The 19,489-nt window shown below is 46.3% G+C and overlaps 1 protein-coding gene across 1 annotated transcript in view; it reads left to right on the forward strand.

Annotated features, from left to right (window-relative positions):
- Positions 1-19,489, forward strand: part of ERFL (ETS repressor factor like) — an 80,635-nt gene that overhangs the window by 37,417 nt on the left and 23,729 nt on the right. The window contains exon 2 of the mRNA XM_063942373.1: positions 5,531-5,602. Coding sequence (XP_063798443.1) covers positions 5,539-5,602 — 64 coding nt within the window. The 5' untranslated portion in view covers positions 5,531-5,538. The remainder of the gene's footprint in view (positions 1-5,530; positions 5,603-19,489) is intronic.

The following is a 19,489-nucleotide window of genomic DNA, read 5'->3' on the forward strand; positions in this document are numbered from 1 at the left end:
GGAGGGGTGTGGAAGGGTATTCCCTCAGCTGCTTGTTATAACATTTCTCCAGGAGATTTAAGCAAGTTGAAAGCTCTTGTAACTAAAATCAAAACTAACAAGGAAATGATTGGTGTCTCTCATCTGGGCAGAGCGTCCTGGGGCCCGAGAGGGGATCTCTGGAATAAGCTTTGATTTCTAAAAAATGCATTACCTCCGAAATCAAACGAAACATTACTTAGAAGAGAAAGAGAGTCTGAGGATTGAGGGGAGGGGGCATCTATCACGGCAGAAGTGTGTTTGAGAAGGAGTTAGGGGGAGGGGGGGGGAGGGGGATAAAGTTCTGTACAGGAAAAAGAAAGGCAGTTGCCCAAGTCAGATTTGTTGCGATGCCCTCCTTCTCTTCACCCAAATCCTCTATTAATGTTTTAGTGAGGATTGAGATTTGGGCTAATCTCACTTGGCACCATCACCTATATTTATACTGGAAGTGAAGCTCCTTCTCTCACTTAGTGGCTGTGTGTACACAATAAAACTGTTTCCATCAAATCCCCAGTAAATGAGGCTGTTTTGTGACAGCTGGTGACAGATCAGTGTTCCGGGTTTACACTCAGATCTCTGCCAGGCATTAGGGTTGGCAGGCTTCTATTATTGTTTTGTATGTTGGTTTAGTTCATTAGACCTGTGCTATGCCTTGCCCAGGTCTATGGGAATGTGTTAGAAGTTAGGAATGTCCTGCAGCCCAGGAGGCTCAGGCAGGGGCACACTGTGCGATCAGCACCATGGTCAGCACCAGGCTGTGGGTCTCTGTCCAAGGTGCTGAAACAGAGAACTCAGCGCCCCCAGCACTTGCGGCAACCCAAGTGTGCATTTTATATGAGACAGTCTAATATAAACCTCACGGGCCAGTGTATCAGTCGGTCACTGGGCCTTTGTGCTTTTACTACTGTGTACTAAAGTATGCCTTATATTATATAGTTCTGCTTATTGATGTGCAGCTTATATGTGTCTGAGTATTCATGTGTGACGTATATTTATCGGAGTATTAAATTATGACATATATATCTGAGTATGAATGTGTGACGTATATTTATCGGAGTATTAAATTATGACATATATATCTGAGTATGAATGTGTGACGTATATGTGTCTGAGTATTCATGTGTGACGTATATTTATCTGAGTATTAAATTATGACATATGTATCTGAGTATGAATGTGTGACGTATATGTGTCTAAGAATGAATGTGTGACGTATATGTGTCTGAATATGAATGTGTGACGTTTATGTATCTGAGTATGAATGTCTGACATATGTATCTGAGTATTACTATGTGTAGGTATGACTTACTGTATATATGTTTCTGAGTATACATGTGTGACTTATATGTATCTGAGTATTATTGTGTGAGAGTATTTATTTGTGACTTCTGTGTATCTGAGTATATATGACTTCTACAGTATGTATCTGAGTATTGGTTGCTGTGACATGTATCTGTGTATTACTATGTGACTTATACGTATCTGAGTATTATTGTGTGATAGTATTTATTTGTGACTTCTATGTATCTGAGTATTAATATATGACTTCTACAGTATGTATCTGAGTATTGGTCTGTGTGACATGTATCTGTGTACTAGTATGTGAATTATATGTATCTGTATATTAGTATGTGACATGTGTATCTGAGTACTGGTGTGTGACCTTTATGTGTCTGAGTATTGAGGTGCGACTTTAATGTGCATATTATACATCTCTGTTTTTTAATGTGTGACATGTATTTGAGTATTAATGTGTGACTCATGTGTATCTGAGTATTAATGTGTGCGGTATCAATGTCTGAGTATTGACGTGTGACATATAGGTGTCTGAGTATTTATAATATTTCACAATGACAATATAGTCATGACAACTTAAAGAAAACTTGGCAAAGTCTCAGCCCCATCCAGTGCCATGTATTATACAGTTACATCTGGGGAGAGTCTAGATCCTGTTCTGCTTCTCTCTGAGTTCTCTCTCCCATGACATTTTCCTTTTTCTGTCTCTATTTCAGTCTTTTCCCCTCTTTCCATAAATATACACAGTCTCCCTCTCTCCAGTGGGTTATCTATTGTCTTTCTGCCGTTTCCCATTTATCCGGCTGGTGGGCGCACTGTGTCCCAGCAGTTTCCCTCTGATACTTTCTCCGCTCAAATTGAAGCTGGGAGGGGAAAGAAAAGAAAAGAAACAAACAGGCGCTTAATGAAGATAAACCGACTGGCCGGGCGCATTGGAACTGTGCTCCAGTCTGGCTTCTGTGCAGAGAGTGGGGACAGGGACACATGCAGAAGAAGAGCCTAAGGGGGGAGAGCAGTGATGGAGGGAGCAGTTATAAAGTGGGATAGTGATAGAGGGGGGCAATGATGGGGGGGGGGGGTGAGAGTAACAGCGATGGGGGGCAGTAATAGAGGGGGCAGTGATGGAGAAAGGGGCATTGAGAAAGGGTGTAGTGATAGAGAGGGCAGTTATAGAGGAGACAGTGGTAGATGAGAGGGGCATTAATAGGGGTTAGTGATTAGAGGGGGGGCACTGAAAGAGGGGGCAGAATGTAATGTACACAGTGAAAGAGAAGAAATAGAAGTATACGGAAAGGTGTATGGAGGAGAGAAGGAGCTGAGAGCGGCTGATGAGGCATCAGTGAAAGGTAGTGTTGTTTCCTGTAGTTTGCTCTAGGAGGGATAATAAGGGCCTTACACATACTACCCCCCCCCCCCCCCTCCCCTCCCACTACACCCCCAGCCCGCATGTCACACAAGAGGCGTGAAAACAACACAAACTCTGCCTAGGGCCCCACTTTTCCGCTGCACCCCATCTGCTGTTTGGTTGATCATTATCTGGCTTTGGCTTGTCTTAAACTGCCGGGGGGCTGCTGGGGAGGGGGAGAGGAGCACAGAAGACTTGGTGAAAAAGATCAAGCACAGGGGGGGGGGGTGAGAGAAGAGGCGGGGGCTCTAGTTTTTTGCTTGTGGCTTTCAAAGATCAGGATACTTCATTTCCCCATTATATTATCAAGTTGTTTTCACAAGGAGTAAAACCATGTATTGTTATACGCTCCAATATGTAGCTTGTATATATATGTTTTTGATTGTACGTATATATGTATGTTTGTATATATGAGTGTGTGTATGTATACGCACACGTGTGTATACACACACATACACACACAACAACATCAAACTATTTCTTAGGAACTGGCTGGTTTGTTTTTTATGTGTACAGTACATTACAGGGGGGGGGGGTGCAATTATTGTGTCTGTGATCGGTGGAGAATATAATACATATCGTGCATGTGGTTTGGATCAGCCTTACGCTCCGCTGTTGCACTTAGATTTCTTTTCAATTTGAGTGGGGTTTATATTGGATTCCACAAGCAGTAGTATAAATGTATCGCTAACAGCATGCACTGTATATATGTACTGTAATGTCACCTGAGTATGGATTGTGTATTTGGGGTACAGGGCACACGTAACAGATCTGGTTCTTACTTGTATTGTTTCTGCTTGTCTTCCGCCCGTACCCCTATCTTTCCCGCTATACTCTCCTTGTGTTTCTGTCTGGCACTCTTCTCTTCTTCTATTTTTTGCTCCTCATCCTATTTGGTTTCCCACCTGTGTCACTCACGTCGTCTCTTCCTTCCTGGTAACTTGCCTGGGTCACTTAAATCGCTTCTTCTTTCCTGGTAACATGCCTGTTTCACTCACATCTAATCATCCTACCTGGTATCCCACCTGTGTCACTCACATCTCCTCATCCTACCTGGTAACCCGCCCGTGCCACTCACATCTCCTCTTCCTCTGTATCACTCACTTCTCCTCTTCCTCTGTATCACTCACATCTCCTCTTCCTCTGTATCACTCACATCTCCTCTTCCTCTATATCACTCACATCTCCTCTTCCTCTGTATCACTCACATCTCCTCTTCCTCTATATCACTCACATCTCCTCTTCCTCTGTATCACTCACATCTCTTCCTTTCTGTTAACCTGCCTGTGTTACATCTCCTAATTATTCCTGGTAACCTGCCTGTGTCACTTATATTTCATCTTCCTTCCTGGTATCCTGCCTGTGTCACTCACATTTCCTCATTCTTCCTGGTATCCTGTCTGTGTCACTCACATCTCATTCTTCCTGGTATCCTGTCTGTGTCACTCACATTTCCTCATTCTTCCTGGTATCCTGTCTGTGTCACTCACATCTCATTCTTCCTGGTATCCTGTCTGTGTCACTCACATTTCCTCATTCTTCCTGGTATCCTGTCTGTGTCACTCACATCTCATTCTTCCTGGTAACATGCCTGTGTCACTCACATCTCCTCTTCCTTCCTGGTAACCTGCCTGTGCCACTCACATCTCCTCTTCCTTCCTGGTAACCTGCCTGTGTCACTCACATCTCCTCTTCCTTCCTGGTAACCTGCCTGTGTCACTCACATCTCCTCTTCCTTCCTGGTAACCTGCCTGTGTCACTCACATCTCCTCTTCCTTCCTGGTAACCTGCCTGTGTCACTCACATCTCCTCTTCCTTCCTGGTAACCTGCCTGTGTCACTCACATCTCTTCCTCCCTGGCCTCCTGCCTTTGTCACTCACACCTCTTCTTCCTCCCCTGTCTCATGTATGTATCACTCATATCTCTACTTCCCTGGTCTCTTGCCTGTGTCACTTACATTTCCTCTTCCCCCCTGGTCTCTTGCTTCTGTCACTTAACTTTCCTCTTCCTCCCTGGTCTCGTGCCTGTGCCACACACTGTCCTCTTCCTCCTCTGTCTCATGTTTGTGTCACTCGCATATCTTCCTCCCTGGTCTCCTGCCTGTGTCATTGACATTTCCTCTTCCTCCTCTGTCTTACTGTATGTCTATGTCACTCACATCTCCTCTTCCTTCCTGGTCTCCTGCCTGTATCACATCTCTTCCTCCCTGGCCTCCTGCCTGTGTCACCCCCATATCTCCTCTTCCTCATTGGTCTCATGCCTCTCTCACCCACATCTCTTCTTCCTCACTTGGTTACTATTCATCATCTCTGGTCTCCTGCCTGTGTCACTCACATCTCCTCTTCCTCACCTGGTTACTTCTCTTCATCTCTGGTCTCCTGCCTGTGTCACTCAAATCTCCGCTTCCTCCTTATTACTTCCCTTGCTGCCTCTATCTCCTGCCCCTCGTCTCTGTCTCACCCGCTTTTGTATTTTCCTCCCTTCATCAATTCTCCCTTTCTTTTTCTTCAAACTTTTTCGTTTCTCTCTCCATCTGTTGGTCTCGTGCGTTGTGCCCCCTTTCTCTGTTTTCTTACTACTCCCCCTCTCCTCCTCCCGTGTTACCTACGTGTTCCCCCCTTCTCCTCCCCTTTGTTACCTACCTACTCTCCCTCTTATCCTTCTTCTATTTTCTACCTGCCCCCCCCTCTTCTTCTTCTCTGTTACTTACCCCCTCCCCCCCTTCTCCTTTCCCTGTGTAACCTACCTGCTTCCCCTCTTCCCCTGTATTTCCTACCTGCTTCCCTTCCCCTCCTCCCTGACTGCAGACCCAGGCATGGACTGTAGCTGCGTGTCTGACATCCTGCTCACACCCTCTATGCCGGCTCTCTGGACTCCAGGTAAGTGGAGGCACCCTGCTGGTGTACTGTGAGTGTTCCCTAAAATCTCTGCAGTTAGTCGTACAGATCCTGTCAGTATGAGTGTGCTCTCAGGGTACGGCGATGAGTTTACCATCTGGGTATTTTCCAAGCTGTATAAAGTATAATGTAACCAAAAATGTGTTCACTTTATATAGTAGATGATTTGACTAGGCGCTTTCATATTTTAGTTTAGTGATAACCTACAGCGATAAGCACATCGATAGCGAAAAAGCTTGGATGGTAGTAGAGCAGGTAGGAAGTGAGTGAGTGAGTGAGTGAGTGAGTGAGTGAGTGAGTGAGATAGAGGGATGAGAGGGAGAAAAAGTGACACAAGGGATAGTGAGAGAATGACCAGTAAAAAGACATCGGGGGAAAGAAACAAAACAGGCGTGTGACTGTCAGTCCCCAACGATAATCTCACAGGCAGTCGGATCTTCATCCTCTCCCGATGTCGCCCTGACTATACAAAGTTCCTATCGTCACCCCTGACCACCTGTAAAGGTCCTTTCAGTAGATCAGGCGCAGAAAGTGCAATAACTCGCCAATGTCTACATATACTGTTATATACACTATACAGATAACTTATGGATAATTATTAGTGGAGTTTATATGCAATATATATGGTCAGGAATTATCAGCAATACGGATAAGCAGCAACTAGTAATACACAGTATACTGTACAACCGGATTAATAGCTAGATATTGTAACTATCTGTAATAATGCACAACGTAGTAATGTACATTCGCAGCAGTATATTTGCTCTAACAACTCAATATATTATATTACATAAACGTCTGTATCATTGTTATAAACTGATTGGGAAATAACAGGACCCAATAGAAAACTATAGTTCCTACTGTAGGGCTAACCTGATTACGCAGTTACGTAACTAACAGTATGTTGCGGAGTTTTGAGCTACTGATTTTTCGTTTTAACTATTTTACGGGCAACCGGATCAAAAAGACGCAGTGTTAGTTACTATTACAGTATATCACTGTCCAACTGTGCTGAGATTTGCCCAGCTCCGTAATATGGTCCGCGGCGGATTTGCAGTTTGCAGGAGAGCTGATTATTCTGCTGTCAACGAAATACAAGGGGACAGCTCAGCATTACGCGGTATAATGCGTCTAACGGTGTCTTTTACAGTTTGCGGGGTTAGTGCGGGAGTTATAAGACAGCGCGGGGAGGGGGATATACAGGGGAATGAGGAACGGGATCGTTAAGAGGGGTCACTGGTATTAAAGGGACTGCAAAATATAGTTAGGATATTAACAGCAAGTCTATGATAATAATAAAAATAATAATAATAATAATAATAATAATAATAATAATAGAAATAATAATAATAATGGACTTGATATTAATCTAATTTGTATTTATGGAGGTAGTGTTACAATACATGCAATATATCTGAAAATATGAAACTAAAACGGTTGGAAAGACTGGTATATTATATATAAAATGTCTATTTATTCATTCTTTCTTTCTGTTTCATAGAGGGCAAACATGAACACAAACTAAATAATGTATTTAAATTGGATAATTTACAGGGTTTTATAGCTCATCCCTCATTACTAATCAGCCACATTATGAAGATCATAAGAGTCATTAGGAAATAGTTCACAACAGTCATTAACCCCTGCCTATACTTCTATAGCCTTAGAAGAGGAGTTCTGTGACATTCTCAGGTGCAGTGCAGTGTCAGTGGGATTACTCACATTGGGGGTGCAGTGCAGTACAGTGTTAATACTCACATTGGGGGTGCAGTGCAGTGTCAGTGGAATTACTCACATTGGGGGTGCAGTACAGTGTCAGTGGGATTACTCACATTGGGGGTGCAGTGCAGTGTCAGTGGAATTACTCACATTGGGGGTGCAGTACAGTGTCAGTGGGATTACTCACATTGAGGGTGCAGTGCAGTACAGTGTTAATACTCACATTGGGGGTGCAGTGCAGTATCAGTGGGATTACTCACATTGGGGGTGCAGTGCAGTATCAGTGGGATTACTCACATTGGGGGTGCAGTGCAGTATCAGTGGGATTACTCACATTGGGGGTACAGTGCAGTGTCAGTGGGATTATTCACATTGAGGGTGCAGTACAGTGTCAATATTCACATTGGGGGTGCAGTGCAGTATCAGTGGGATTACTCACATTGGGGGTACAGTGCAGTGTCAGTGGGATTACTCACATTGATGGTGCAGTGCAGTACAGTGTCAATACTCACATTGGGGGTGCAGTGCAGTGTCTGTGGGACTACTCACATTGGGGGTACAGTGCAGTGTCAGTGTGATTACTCACATTGAGGGTGCAGTGCAGTACAGTGTAATTTCTCACATTGGGGGTGCAGTATCAGTGGGATTACTCACATTGGGGTACAGTGCAGTGTCAATGGGATTACTCACATTGAGGGTGCAGTGCAGTACAGTGTCATTACTCACATTGGGGGTACAGACAGTGCAGTGTCAATGGGATTACTCACATTGGGGGTGCAGTGCAGTACAGTGTCAATACTCACACTGGGGGTGCAGTGCAGTGTCAGTGGGATTACTCACATTGGGGGTGCAGTGCAGTACAGTGTCAATACTCACACTGGGGGTGCAGTGCAGTGTCAGTGGGATTACTCACATTGGGGGTACAGTGCAGTGTCAGTGGGATTACTCACATTGAGGGTGCAGTGCAGTACAGTGTCATTACTCACATTGGGGGTACAGTGCAGGGTCAGTGGGATTACTCACAATGGGGTTGCAGTGCAGTGTCAGTGGGATTACTCACATTGAGGGTGCAGTGCAGTACAGTGTCATTACTCACATTGAGGGTGCAGTGCAGTACAGTGTCGTTACTCACATTGGGGGTACAGAGCAGTGTCAGTGGGATTACTCACATTGGGGGTGCAGTGCAGTGTCAGTGGGATTACTCACATTGGGGGTGCAGTGCAGTACAGTGTCAATACTCACACTGGGGGTGCAGTGCAGTGTCAGTGGGATTACTCACATTGGGGGTACAGTGCAGTGTCAGTGGGATTACTCACATTGAGGGTGCAGTGCAGTACAGTGTCATTACTCACATTGGGGGTACAGTGCAGGGTCAGTGGGATTACTCACAATGGGGTTGCAGTGCAGTGTCAGTGGGATTACTCACATTGAGGGTGCAGTGCAGTACAGTGTCATTACTCACATTGAGGGTGCAGTGCAGTACAGTGTCGTTACTCACATTGGGGGTACAGAGCAGTGTCAGTGGGATTACTCACATTGGGGGTGCAGTGCAGTGTCAGTGGGATTACTCACATTGGGGGTGCAGTGCAGTACAGTGTCAATACTCACACTGGTGGTGCAGTGCAGTGTCAGTGGGATTACTCACATTGAGGGTGCAGTGCAGTACAGTGTCATTACTCACATTGGGGGTACAGTGCAGTGTCAATGGGATTACTCACATTGGGGGTGCGATGCAGTGTCAGTGGAATTACTCACATTGGGGGTGCAGTGCAATGAGATTACTCACATTGGGGGTGCAGTACAGTGTCAGTGGGATTACTCACATTGAGGGTGCAGTGCAGTACAGTGTCATTTCTCACATTGGGGGTGCAGTGCAGTATCAATGGGATTACTCACATTGGGGGTACAGTGCATTGTCAATGGGATTACTCACATTGAGGGTGCAGTGCAGTACAGTGTCATTACTCATATTGGGGGTTGTGAATTGAGCAAAAGAGCAAGTAACTTTCCACCTTGGCAATAATCCCAAGGAAATGCAGGTTGGAAAGAGAGCTAGATGTGAGATGGGCGTGTCCAAACTTAAATCTAAACTGCAGCGTAAGAATAAAGCTTACCAGTATTTTTGGGCTACATGCAAAATCCGCCAGTATTTACCCTGCATGCAAACACAATACATGCATTTGCCTCCCGTGCTGTGCCGCATGGTTTATACAGGTGCAAAGTTACTGCCTGTTTCTCATACGTCCTAGAGGATGCTGGGGATGCTTCAAGAACCATGGGGTATAGACGGGATCCGCAGGAGACATGGACACTTTAAGACTTTAACAGGGGTGTGAACTGGCTCCTCCCTCTATGCCCCTCCTCCAGACTCCAGTTAGATTATATGCCCAGGGAGACTGGTCACACACAGGGGAGCTCTACTGAGTTTCTCTGAAAAAAGACTTATGTTAGGTTTTTTATGTTCAGGGAGCACTGCTGGCAACAGGCTCCCTGCTTCGTGGGACTGAGGGGAGAGAAGCAGACCTACTTCTGTGAGTTTTTAAAGGCTCTGCTTCTTAGGCTACTGGACACCATTAGCTCCAGAGGGTCCGATCACTTGGTACGCCTTGCTGCTCGTTCCCAGAGCCGCGCCGTCACCCCCCTTGCAGAGCCAGAAAAAAGAAGCTGGGTGAGTAAAAGAAGAATCGAAGACTTTAGTGACGGCAGAAGACTTCAGGTCTTGAGGCACCGCGCAGCGGTCACGCTGCGCGCCATGCTCCCACACACACAGCGGCACCAACAGGGTGCAGGCCGCAGGGGGGGGGGGGCGCCCTGGGTAGCATGTAGACCTGAAATAAACTGGTAAAAGTTATATGAAAAGTGCCTGGGCACTTAATATAGACCCCCGCCAGTATAAATATGCTAAAATGAGCGGGACTGAAGAGTGCCGGTGAGGGGGCGTGGCTTAGCCCTCACAGCTCGAACCGGCGCCATTTTCTCTTCACAGAAGCTGCAGAGATGCTGGCCCTGACCTCCACACTGCTGTACAAGTAACATGGTGCAAAACGGGGGGGGGGGGGGGGGGGGCACAGTACATTTGGTGCTATTATCTTTGTTATAAAAGCGCTAACAGGTCTGAGGCATTGTATATAAAGTTTCAGTACCGGGTTGGGCGCTGGGTTGTGAGCTGGCAGAACTCCCTCTGGGTCTCTCTAACAGGCTTTGCTGTGGGTCTGCCCCTATAGCCCAGTGTGATTGTAGGTGTCGGTACGTGTGTGTCGACATGTCTGAGGCTGAGTGCTCTTCCCAGGAGGAGGCTGGAGTGGGGACAGAAAAGACTGTGGGAGTGACCGTGTCCGCACCGCCGACGGCTGATTGGGTAAATATGTTGAGTGTTTTGAATGCAAATGTGGCTCGGTTGACTAAGAGATTAGATAAATCTGAGTCTAAGAACCAGACATGGAGGAAATCCATGGAGGATGCATTGTCACAAGCTCAGGCCCCTTCGGGGTCACAGAAACGTGCATTTACCCAGATAGCAGATACAGATACCGACACGGACTCTGACTCCAGTGTCGACTATAGTGATGCCAGATTAAATCCAAAACTGGCTAAGAGCATTCAGTACATGACTGTGGCGATAAAAGACATGTTACATATCACGGAGGACCCTGCTGTTCCTGATACAAGGGTCTGTATGTTTAAAGGAAAGAAACCTGAGGTAACATTTCCTCCCTCTCATGAACTGAATGCTCTTTTTTGAAAAGGCTTGGGAAAATCCTGACAAGAAGGTACAGGTTCCCAAAAGAATTTCTGTGGCATATCCGTTTCCCTCTGGGGACAGGGAAAAGTGGGAGTCAACCCCCACGGTGGACAAAGCTCTATCGCGTCTGTCCAAAAAGGTGGCGCTTCCGTCTCCTGACACGGCAGCACTAAAGGATCCTGCGGATCCTAAGCAGGAAAATACACTAAAATCCATTTATGTCACTACGGGTGCGCTACTCAGACCTGCCGTTGCTTCGGCATGGGTGAGTAGCGCTATTGAAAAGTGTGCAGATAACTTGTCATCTGAGATAGATACCCTGGACAAGGATAGCGTGATTTTGACTACGGGTCATATCAGGGACGCTGCAGCATAGTTAAAAGAAGCTGCAAGGGATATTGGCCTTTTGGGATCAAGGGCCAATGCCATGGCAGTCTCGGCTAGGAGGGCATTGTGGATTCATCAATGGAATGCTGATGCTGACTCTAAGAAGACTATGGAGTCTCTACCATTTAACGGTAGGATCTTGTTTGGTGACGGCCTCACTGACCTGGTATCTACGGCTACCGCGGGTAAGTCTTCATTTTTACCTTATGTTCCTGCACAACAAAATAAAACGCCCCACTATCAGATGCAGTCCTTTCGGCCCACTAAATACAAAAAAGGACGTGGGTCCTCCTTCCTTGCTGCAAGAGGAAGAGGAAAGGGAAAAAGGTCCCAGGCTGTGGCAAGTTCCCAATAGCAGAAGTCCTCTCCGGCTTCTACCAAATCCACTGCATGACGCTGGGGCTCCTCTGCGGGAGTCCGCACCGGTGGGGGCACGTCTCAAACTCTTCAGTCAGGTCTGGGTGCGCTCGGACCTGGATCCTTGGATAGTAGAAATAGTAACCCAAAGGTACAAATTAGAGTTTCAAGACGTGCCCCCTCACCGATTTTTCAAATCGGCCTTGCCAGCTTCTCTTCTAGAAAGGGAGGTAGTATGCTCTGCAATACACGTTTCCATATATTCTCCACATCAGGCATACCTGAAGTTTGCTGTTCAGGATTGTCATTACCAATTTCAGACGTTGCCGTTTCGTCTGTCCACGACTCCGATGATTTTCACCAAGGTTATGGCGGAAATGATGGTTCTCCTGCGCAAGCAGGGAATCACAATTATCCCGTACTTGGACGATCTTCTCATAAAGGCGAGATCCAAGGAGCAATTGCTGAAAAACGTTGCGCTCTCACTGACGATTCTGCAACAACATGGTTGGCTCCTAAACTTGCCAAAATCACAGTTGGTTCCGACGACACGGCTGTCATTCCTGGGTATGATTCTGGATACAGAATTACAGAGAGTTTTTCTTCCAGTGGAGAAGGCTCTGGAAATACAGAACATGGTAAAACAGATTCTGAAACCGGCAAGAGTGCCAATTCTTCAATGCACTCGGTTGCTGGGGAAGATGGTGGCGGCCTACGAGGCCATTCCGTATGGCAGGTTCCATGCCAGACCTGTTGGACAAGTGGTCCGGGTCTCACCTGGACATGCACCGGAAAATAATCCTATCTTCCAGGACCAGGATCTCCCTTCTGTGGTGGCTGCACAGTTCTCACCTTCTGGAGGGACGCAGGTTCGGGATTCAGGATTGGATCCTGGAGACCACAGATGCAAGTCTCCGAAGCTGGGGAGCAGTCACACAGGGGAGAAACTTTCAGGGAAAATGGTCAAGCCAGGAAGCTTGTCTGCACATAAACATTCTGGAATTAAGGGTCATTTACAACGGCATTCTGCAAGCGGAACATCTTCTTCGCGGTCTGCCCATCTTGATTCAGTCACACAACATAACAGCAGTGGCGTACATAAATCGCCAGGGTGGAACAAAGAGCAGAGCGGCACTGGCCGAGGCCACGAAAGTTCTTCGCTGGGCGGAGAGACATGCAAGCGTTCTGTCAGCAGTCTTCATTCCAGGAGTGGACAACTGGGAAGCAGACTTCCTCAGCAGACACGATCTCCATCCAGGAGAGTGGGGTCTTCATCAAGAGGTCTTTGCAGAAGTGACAAGTCGTTGGGGAATTCCCCAAATAGACATGATGGCGTCCCGCCTCAACAAGAAACTTCAGAGATATTGTTCCAGGTCGAGGGACCCTCAAGCAATAGCGGTGGACGCCCTAGTGAGACCGTGGGTGTTTCCGTCGGTCTATGTGTTCCCTCCACTTCCACTCATTCCAAAGGTGATAAAGATTATAAGAAAAACAAGGGTTCAGGCGATACTCATTGTTCCGAATTGGCCAAAAAAGGGCCTAGTATCCAGATCTTCAGGAGTTGCTCATAGAAGATCCCTGGCCTCTTCCTCTAAGGGAGGACCTGTTCCAACAAGGACCGTGCGTGTATCAAGATTTACCGCGGCAGCGTTTGACGGCATGGCGGTTGAACGCCAAATCATAGTCCGAAAGGGTATTCCCAGTGAAGTCATTCCCACACTTCTTCAGGCTAGAAAAGAAGTAACGGCAAAGCATTACCACCGTATTTGGAAGAAATATGTATCTTGGTGTGAATCCAAGAAGGCTCCTACGGAGGATTTTCAGCTGGGGCGTTTGCTCCATTTTTTGCAAGCAGATGTGGATGCGGGCCTAAAGTTAGGCTCCATTAAAGTACAAATTTCGGCCTAATCAATCTTCTTTCAGGAAGAATTGGCTTCCCTTCCAGAAGTTCAGACCTTCGTGAAAGGCGTGCTGCACATCCAACCTCCATTTGTGCCCCCTGTGGCACCGTGGGATCTTAATGTGGTATTGCAGTTCCTGCCTTGGCATCTGCAAGGCGGGTATCTGAGTTGGCGGCTTTGTCTCACAAAAGCCCCTATTTAATCTTCCATGCTGATAGAGCGGAGTTGAGAACTCGTCAGCAATTTCTACCAAAAGTGGTTTCATCATTTCACGTAAACCAGCCTATTGTGGTGCCAGTGGCTACTGACGCCTTGGCGGAATCGAAGTCTCTCGATGTGGTTAGAGCTTTGAAAATCTATGTCGCCAGAACGGCGCAGATTAGGAAAACAGAGGCTCTGTTTGTCCTCTGGGCTCCCAATAAGATTGGCGCTCCTGCTTCCAAGCAGACTATTGCGCGCTGGATCTGTAATACGATTCAGCAGGCTCATTCTACGGCAGGTTTGCCGTTACCGAAATCGGTGAAAGCCCATTCTACCAGAAAGGTGGGCTCTTCCTGGGCGGCTGCCCGGGGGGTCTCGGCATTACAGCTTTGCCGAGCTGCTACTTGGTCGGGTTCAAACACCTTTGCAAAGTTTTACAAGTTTGAGTCCCTGGCTGAGGAAGACCTCTTGTTTGGTCAATCGGTGCTGCAGAGTCATCCGCACTCTCCCGCCCGTTCTAGAGCTTTGGTATAAACCCCATGGTTCTTGAAGCATCCCCAGCATCCTCTAGGACGTATGAGAAAATAGGATTTTAATACCGACCGGTAAATCCTTTTCTCTTAGTCCGTAGAGGATGCTGGGCGCCCGTCCCAGTGCGTACTGTATCTGCAGTCATTGGGTATGTTTACACACATGGGGGGTAATTCCAAGTTGATCGCAGCAGGACATTTTTTAGCAGTTGGGCAAAACCATGTGCACTGCAGGGGAGGCAGATATAACATGTGCAGAGAGAGTTAGATTTGGGTGTGGTGTGTTCAATCTGCAATCTAAATTGCAGTGTAAAAATAAAGCAGCCAGTATTTACCCTGCACAGAAACAAAATAACCCACCCAAATCTTACTCTCTCTACACATGTTATATCTGCCTCCCCTGCAGTGCACATGGTTTTGCCCAATTGCTATCAAAAATCCTGCTGCGATCAACTTGGAATTACCCCCATGGTGTGTTGTGTTTAAGTCAGCCTGTTGCTGACGATAGTCAGACCATAGCATGCGTTATGCTGTTACTGGTTGTGTTTACACACATAGGTTGTGTTACGTTTATGTCAGCGTATTGCTGCATATTCTTCATGCCGTCGGCTGGTGTTCTATTGAATGCCACGTTCTGCGGCATACTGGAGGTGTGAGCTGGTAAAATGCTCACCGTGGTTTAACAATAAATTCTTTCCGCGAAATGTCCGTCTCCCTGGGCACAGTTCCTATAACTGGAGTCTGGAGGAGTGGTATAGAGGGAGGAGCCAGTTCACACCCCTATTAAAGTCTTAAAGTGCCCATGTCTCCTGCGGATCCCGTCTATACCCCATGGTTCTTGAAGCATCCCCAGCATCCTCTACGGACTAAGAGAAAAGGATTTACCGGTAGGTATTAAAATTCAATTTTTTCCTTTTGCTCCCAGCTCAGAATGTGCCGCATTGTCTTTGTGCAAAGTGAAGGATCACAAACATGGAAGTTGCCTCACATAAATGGGCTGCTGAAATTATACACAACTATATATATTTATGCAATTTAGAACGGAAGATATTGGTAATGCTTGTGGAAGAATAATGAGCCTGATTAAGTGGACGCAGTGCCGATGTTTGTGCAGTTGAGAGATTCTGTTTGTATTGTGCATACATCACAGTTACAATGCGCAGGCGTCACAGTCACACTGCGTAACAGTGGCAAACGCAGGATTTGCATGGCGGGGTTTCCAGAACTGGGTGGAGCCAAGCACGGGGGTGGGGACTGAGGTGACCCAGTATATGCTGGGTCCATAAAGCTAGTGTGTCTGTGTGTGTATATATGTATATATATATATATATCTACATATCTACACATATATATACCGTATATACACCTATGTATATATTTATATACACATATACACATAGCATATTAAACATGCATATATATATATATATATATATATATATACACACACACACACACACACACACATACAGTACATGTATATATACGCATGTATATATATCATATGTGTGTGTGTTTATATATATGTATGTATATACATGTGTATATATGTATGCACAAATTGCACATGGATATATATGTACTATAATTAAAATAAAGTAAACTTTTATTAAGCATTTACAAGTGCCACCAGGAAGAAAGCAGGCTGCAGAGGATGCTAGACAGCCATTAATAATACTCATGCAGCAAAGAAAAAAAAAAAAATATATATATATATATATATTTTTTTTTTTTGGTGGAGGTTTTTTTTTGGGTGCTCGGAAACCCCCCCTGGGTGCGCCACTGGCGTAATGATGATGACAGTGGATCCAGGTGTGCAGATATGAGCACAGAGATGTGTTCAACGCTGCATACAGGAAGATATACACTTTTTCCAACTGCCCTGTTTGTAGGTTAACTGATGTACTCTACATGAAGGGCAGGGTTCCATTTCTAGCTCAATTAATGTACTCTGCGTGAAGGCCATAGCTTCCCTTCTCTAACTCAACTTCAGTGCTGTGCACGACGGCCATGATTCCATCTCTAGCTCAACCATTGTAATCTGCATGAAGGCCATAGCTTCCCTTCTCCAGCTCAAATGATTTACATTGCATGAAAGTCATAGAGTCTCATCTGTAGGCAGTGTCGGAACTGGGACATGAAGAGCCCACCGGGGGAATGCAGTGATTAGGGCTCATACTTAGGGGTGTGGTTGATCACAAGTGGGGGTGTAGCCCACCTCCACAGAGTCTTGAAATACACCATAGCCCTGTGCAATATAATGCAGGGACGGACTGGGGACTCCGTCTAGCCCTGGCATATGTGTGCGCTCCCGTGAAAGGGGGCACTGCAAATGGGGGCGTGTCGCGAGTCAGGGGTCGTGGACTCGCGGCACGCCCCCATATTGCTTAGCAAAGGTGCACATCTGGCGGCGGCGGTGGACAAACCATAGAGCCGGGAGCTGCGCTGAGCACAGCCTTCCTGGCTCTCTGTGGACCAGGCCGGCCCACCAGCCCATCAGCCCTTCTGGCATTTGCCAGAAGTGCCAGATGGGCAGTCCGGCCCTAGTATAATGTAACAAACGTATCATGTATAATTCAAGTGCACAGTCTGGATCCTCATCCCTAGAGGAGGGTTTCCCCTGTATTCCTGTGGGTCAGTCAGACCCTGTCTATAGGACACCTGATGCAGTGCATGAAGCCATAGCTTCTCCACTGTAGGACACCTGATGCACAATGCATTAAGGCTATAGCTTCACATCTGTAGGACTCCTGATGCACATTGTATGAAGACCATAGTTTCCCATCTGTAGGACTTCTGATACACATTGCATGAAGACCATACAGTAGCTTCCCATCTGTAGGACTTCTGATGCACATTTCATGAAGGCCATAGCTTCTCATCTGTAGGACACCTGATGCACATTGCATGAAGGCTCTAGATTCCCATCTGTAGGACACCTGATGCACATTGCATGTAGGCCATAGCTTCCCATCTGTAGGACATCTGATGCAGTGCATGATGGCCATAGCTTATCATCTGTAGGACATCTGATGCACATTGCATGTAGGCCATAGCTTCCCATCTGTAGGACATCTGATGTAGTGCATGATGGCCATAGCTTCCTATGTGTAGGACACCTGATGCACATTCCATGATGGCCATAGCATCAGATCTGTAAGACATATGATGCACAGTACACAAAGGCTTCCCATCTGTAGGACACCTATCGCATAGTGTATGAAGGCCATAGCTACTCATCTATAGGACACCTGATGCACAGTTCCTCAGATCTGTAGATCAATGATGTATACTGCATTAGCTGCAGTACTTAAGTATACAATATCAAATACCTGGACATAGTCCTCAAATATATGAGTTTGATACAGTTAGATATATTTTATCTACATACTTTTTGGTTGAACATCAGAATAAATTCCTATACTAACAAAATAATGTATAGGATGTTCAACACATGCTGCCATTTTGTTTTATAAGAACACCCCACCTCCACAGTCACTGGCTCTGAACAATAAACTGTCCTAGTAGTATGTATACTGCAATGTATATAACTTTATAACCTTCAACTTTAAGAGAGATCATTATGGAAGTGGTATGTTACTTCCAGATAGCTGGATATAAAGCAATGAAGGTATGGATGTGAGTAGGGCAGGCAGTAGAGAGCCTGGCTGGGCCCAGGAACTTTTCAGGGGGTGTGGCCTAATCACAGGAGGTGTGGCCAAGCACCCTTAGAAAAAAAATAGGCTTTTAATTACCTACCGGTAAATCCTTTTCTTGTAGTCCATAGAGAATACTGAGGATCCATTTAGCCCCATGGGGGTATAGACGGGTACACTAGGAGCCATGGGTACTTTGATATTGATAGTGTGGGCTGGCTCCTCCCTCTATGCCCCTCCTACCAGACTCAGTCTAGGAAACTGTGCCAGAGGAGATGGACATACTTTGAGTAACAGTGCAGGAAGAACGAAGCACCGGGCGGGCACCCAGTATCCTCTACGGACTACGAGAAAAGGATTTACCAGTAGGTAATTAAAATCCTATTTTCTCTTACATCCTAGAGGATACTGGGGATCCATTTAGTACCATGGGGAAGTACCACATCTCCCAAACCGGGTGGGAGAGTGCTGAGGTTCCTGCAGAACTGATTGACCAAACTGAAGGTCCTCAGAGGCCAAAGTTTCGAACTTGTAGAACTTTGCAAACGTGTTCGAACCTGACCAAGTAGCTGCTTGGCAGAGCTGTAAGGCCCAGCCGCCCAAGAAGAACCCACCGACCTATGCCGAGTGGGCCTGTGCAGATTTAGGAACCGGCAATCCTGCAGTAACATAAGCATGCTGGATAGTGAGCCTGATCCAGCGCGCAATTGACTGCTTTGAAGCAGGACACCCAATCTTATTGGGATCATAAAGAACAAACAGCGAGTCCGATTTCCTGTGATGAGCTGTTCTCTTCACATACACCTTCAAAGCCTTCACAACATCCAAAGACTTTGAAGTAACAGAGGTGTCGGTAACAACCGGAACCACAATAGGTTGGTTGATGTGAAACGCAGACACCACCTTAGGAAAAATTTGCTGATGAGTCCTGAATTCAGCTCTGTCCTCATGGAAAATTAAATAGGGGCTCTTGTGAGACAATGCCCTCCAGCTCCGACACACGTCTTGCTGAAGCCAAGGCCAACAGTGTGACGGTCTTCCACGTTAGATATTTTACGTCTACCTCCTGTAATGGTTCAAACCAGTCCGATTGGAGGAACTGCAGCACCAAATTGAGATCCCAAGGTGCCGTGGGAGGCACAAAGGGAGGTTGGATGTGCAGAACGCCTTTCAAAAACGTCTGGACCTCAGGGAGAGAAGCCAACTGTTTCTGAAAGAAAAGTTTTTCTTCCATTGGAAAAGGCATTGGTAATCCAGTCGATGGTTCGGGATGTCGTAAAGCCAACCCAGATATTGGTGCATCTATGCATTTGCCTTCTGGGGAAGATGGTGGCCTCTTACGATGCTCTTTAATACGGAAGGTTCCATGCAAGACT

Source organism: Pseudophryne corroboree, chromosome 10 (genome assembly GCF_028390025.1).
Source record: "Pseudophryne corroboree isolate aPseCor3 chromosome 10, aPseCor3.hap2, whole genome shotgun sequence".
NCBI lineage: Eukaryota > Metazoa > Chordata > Amphibia > Anura > Myobatrachidae > Pseudophryne > Pseudophryne corroboree.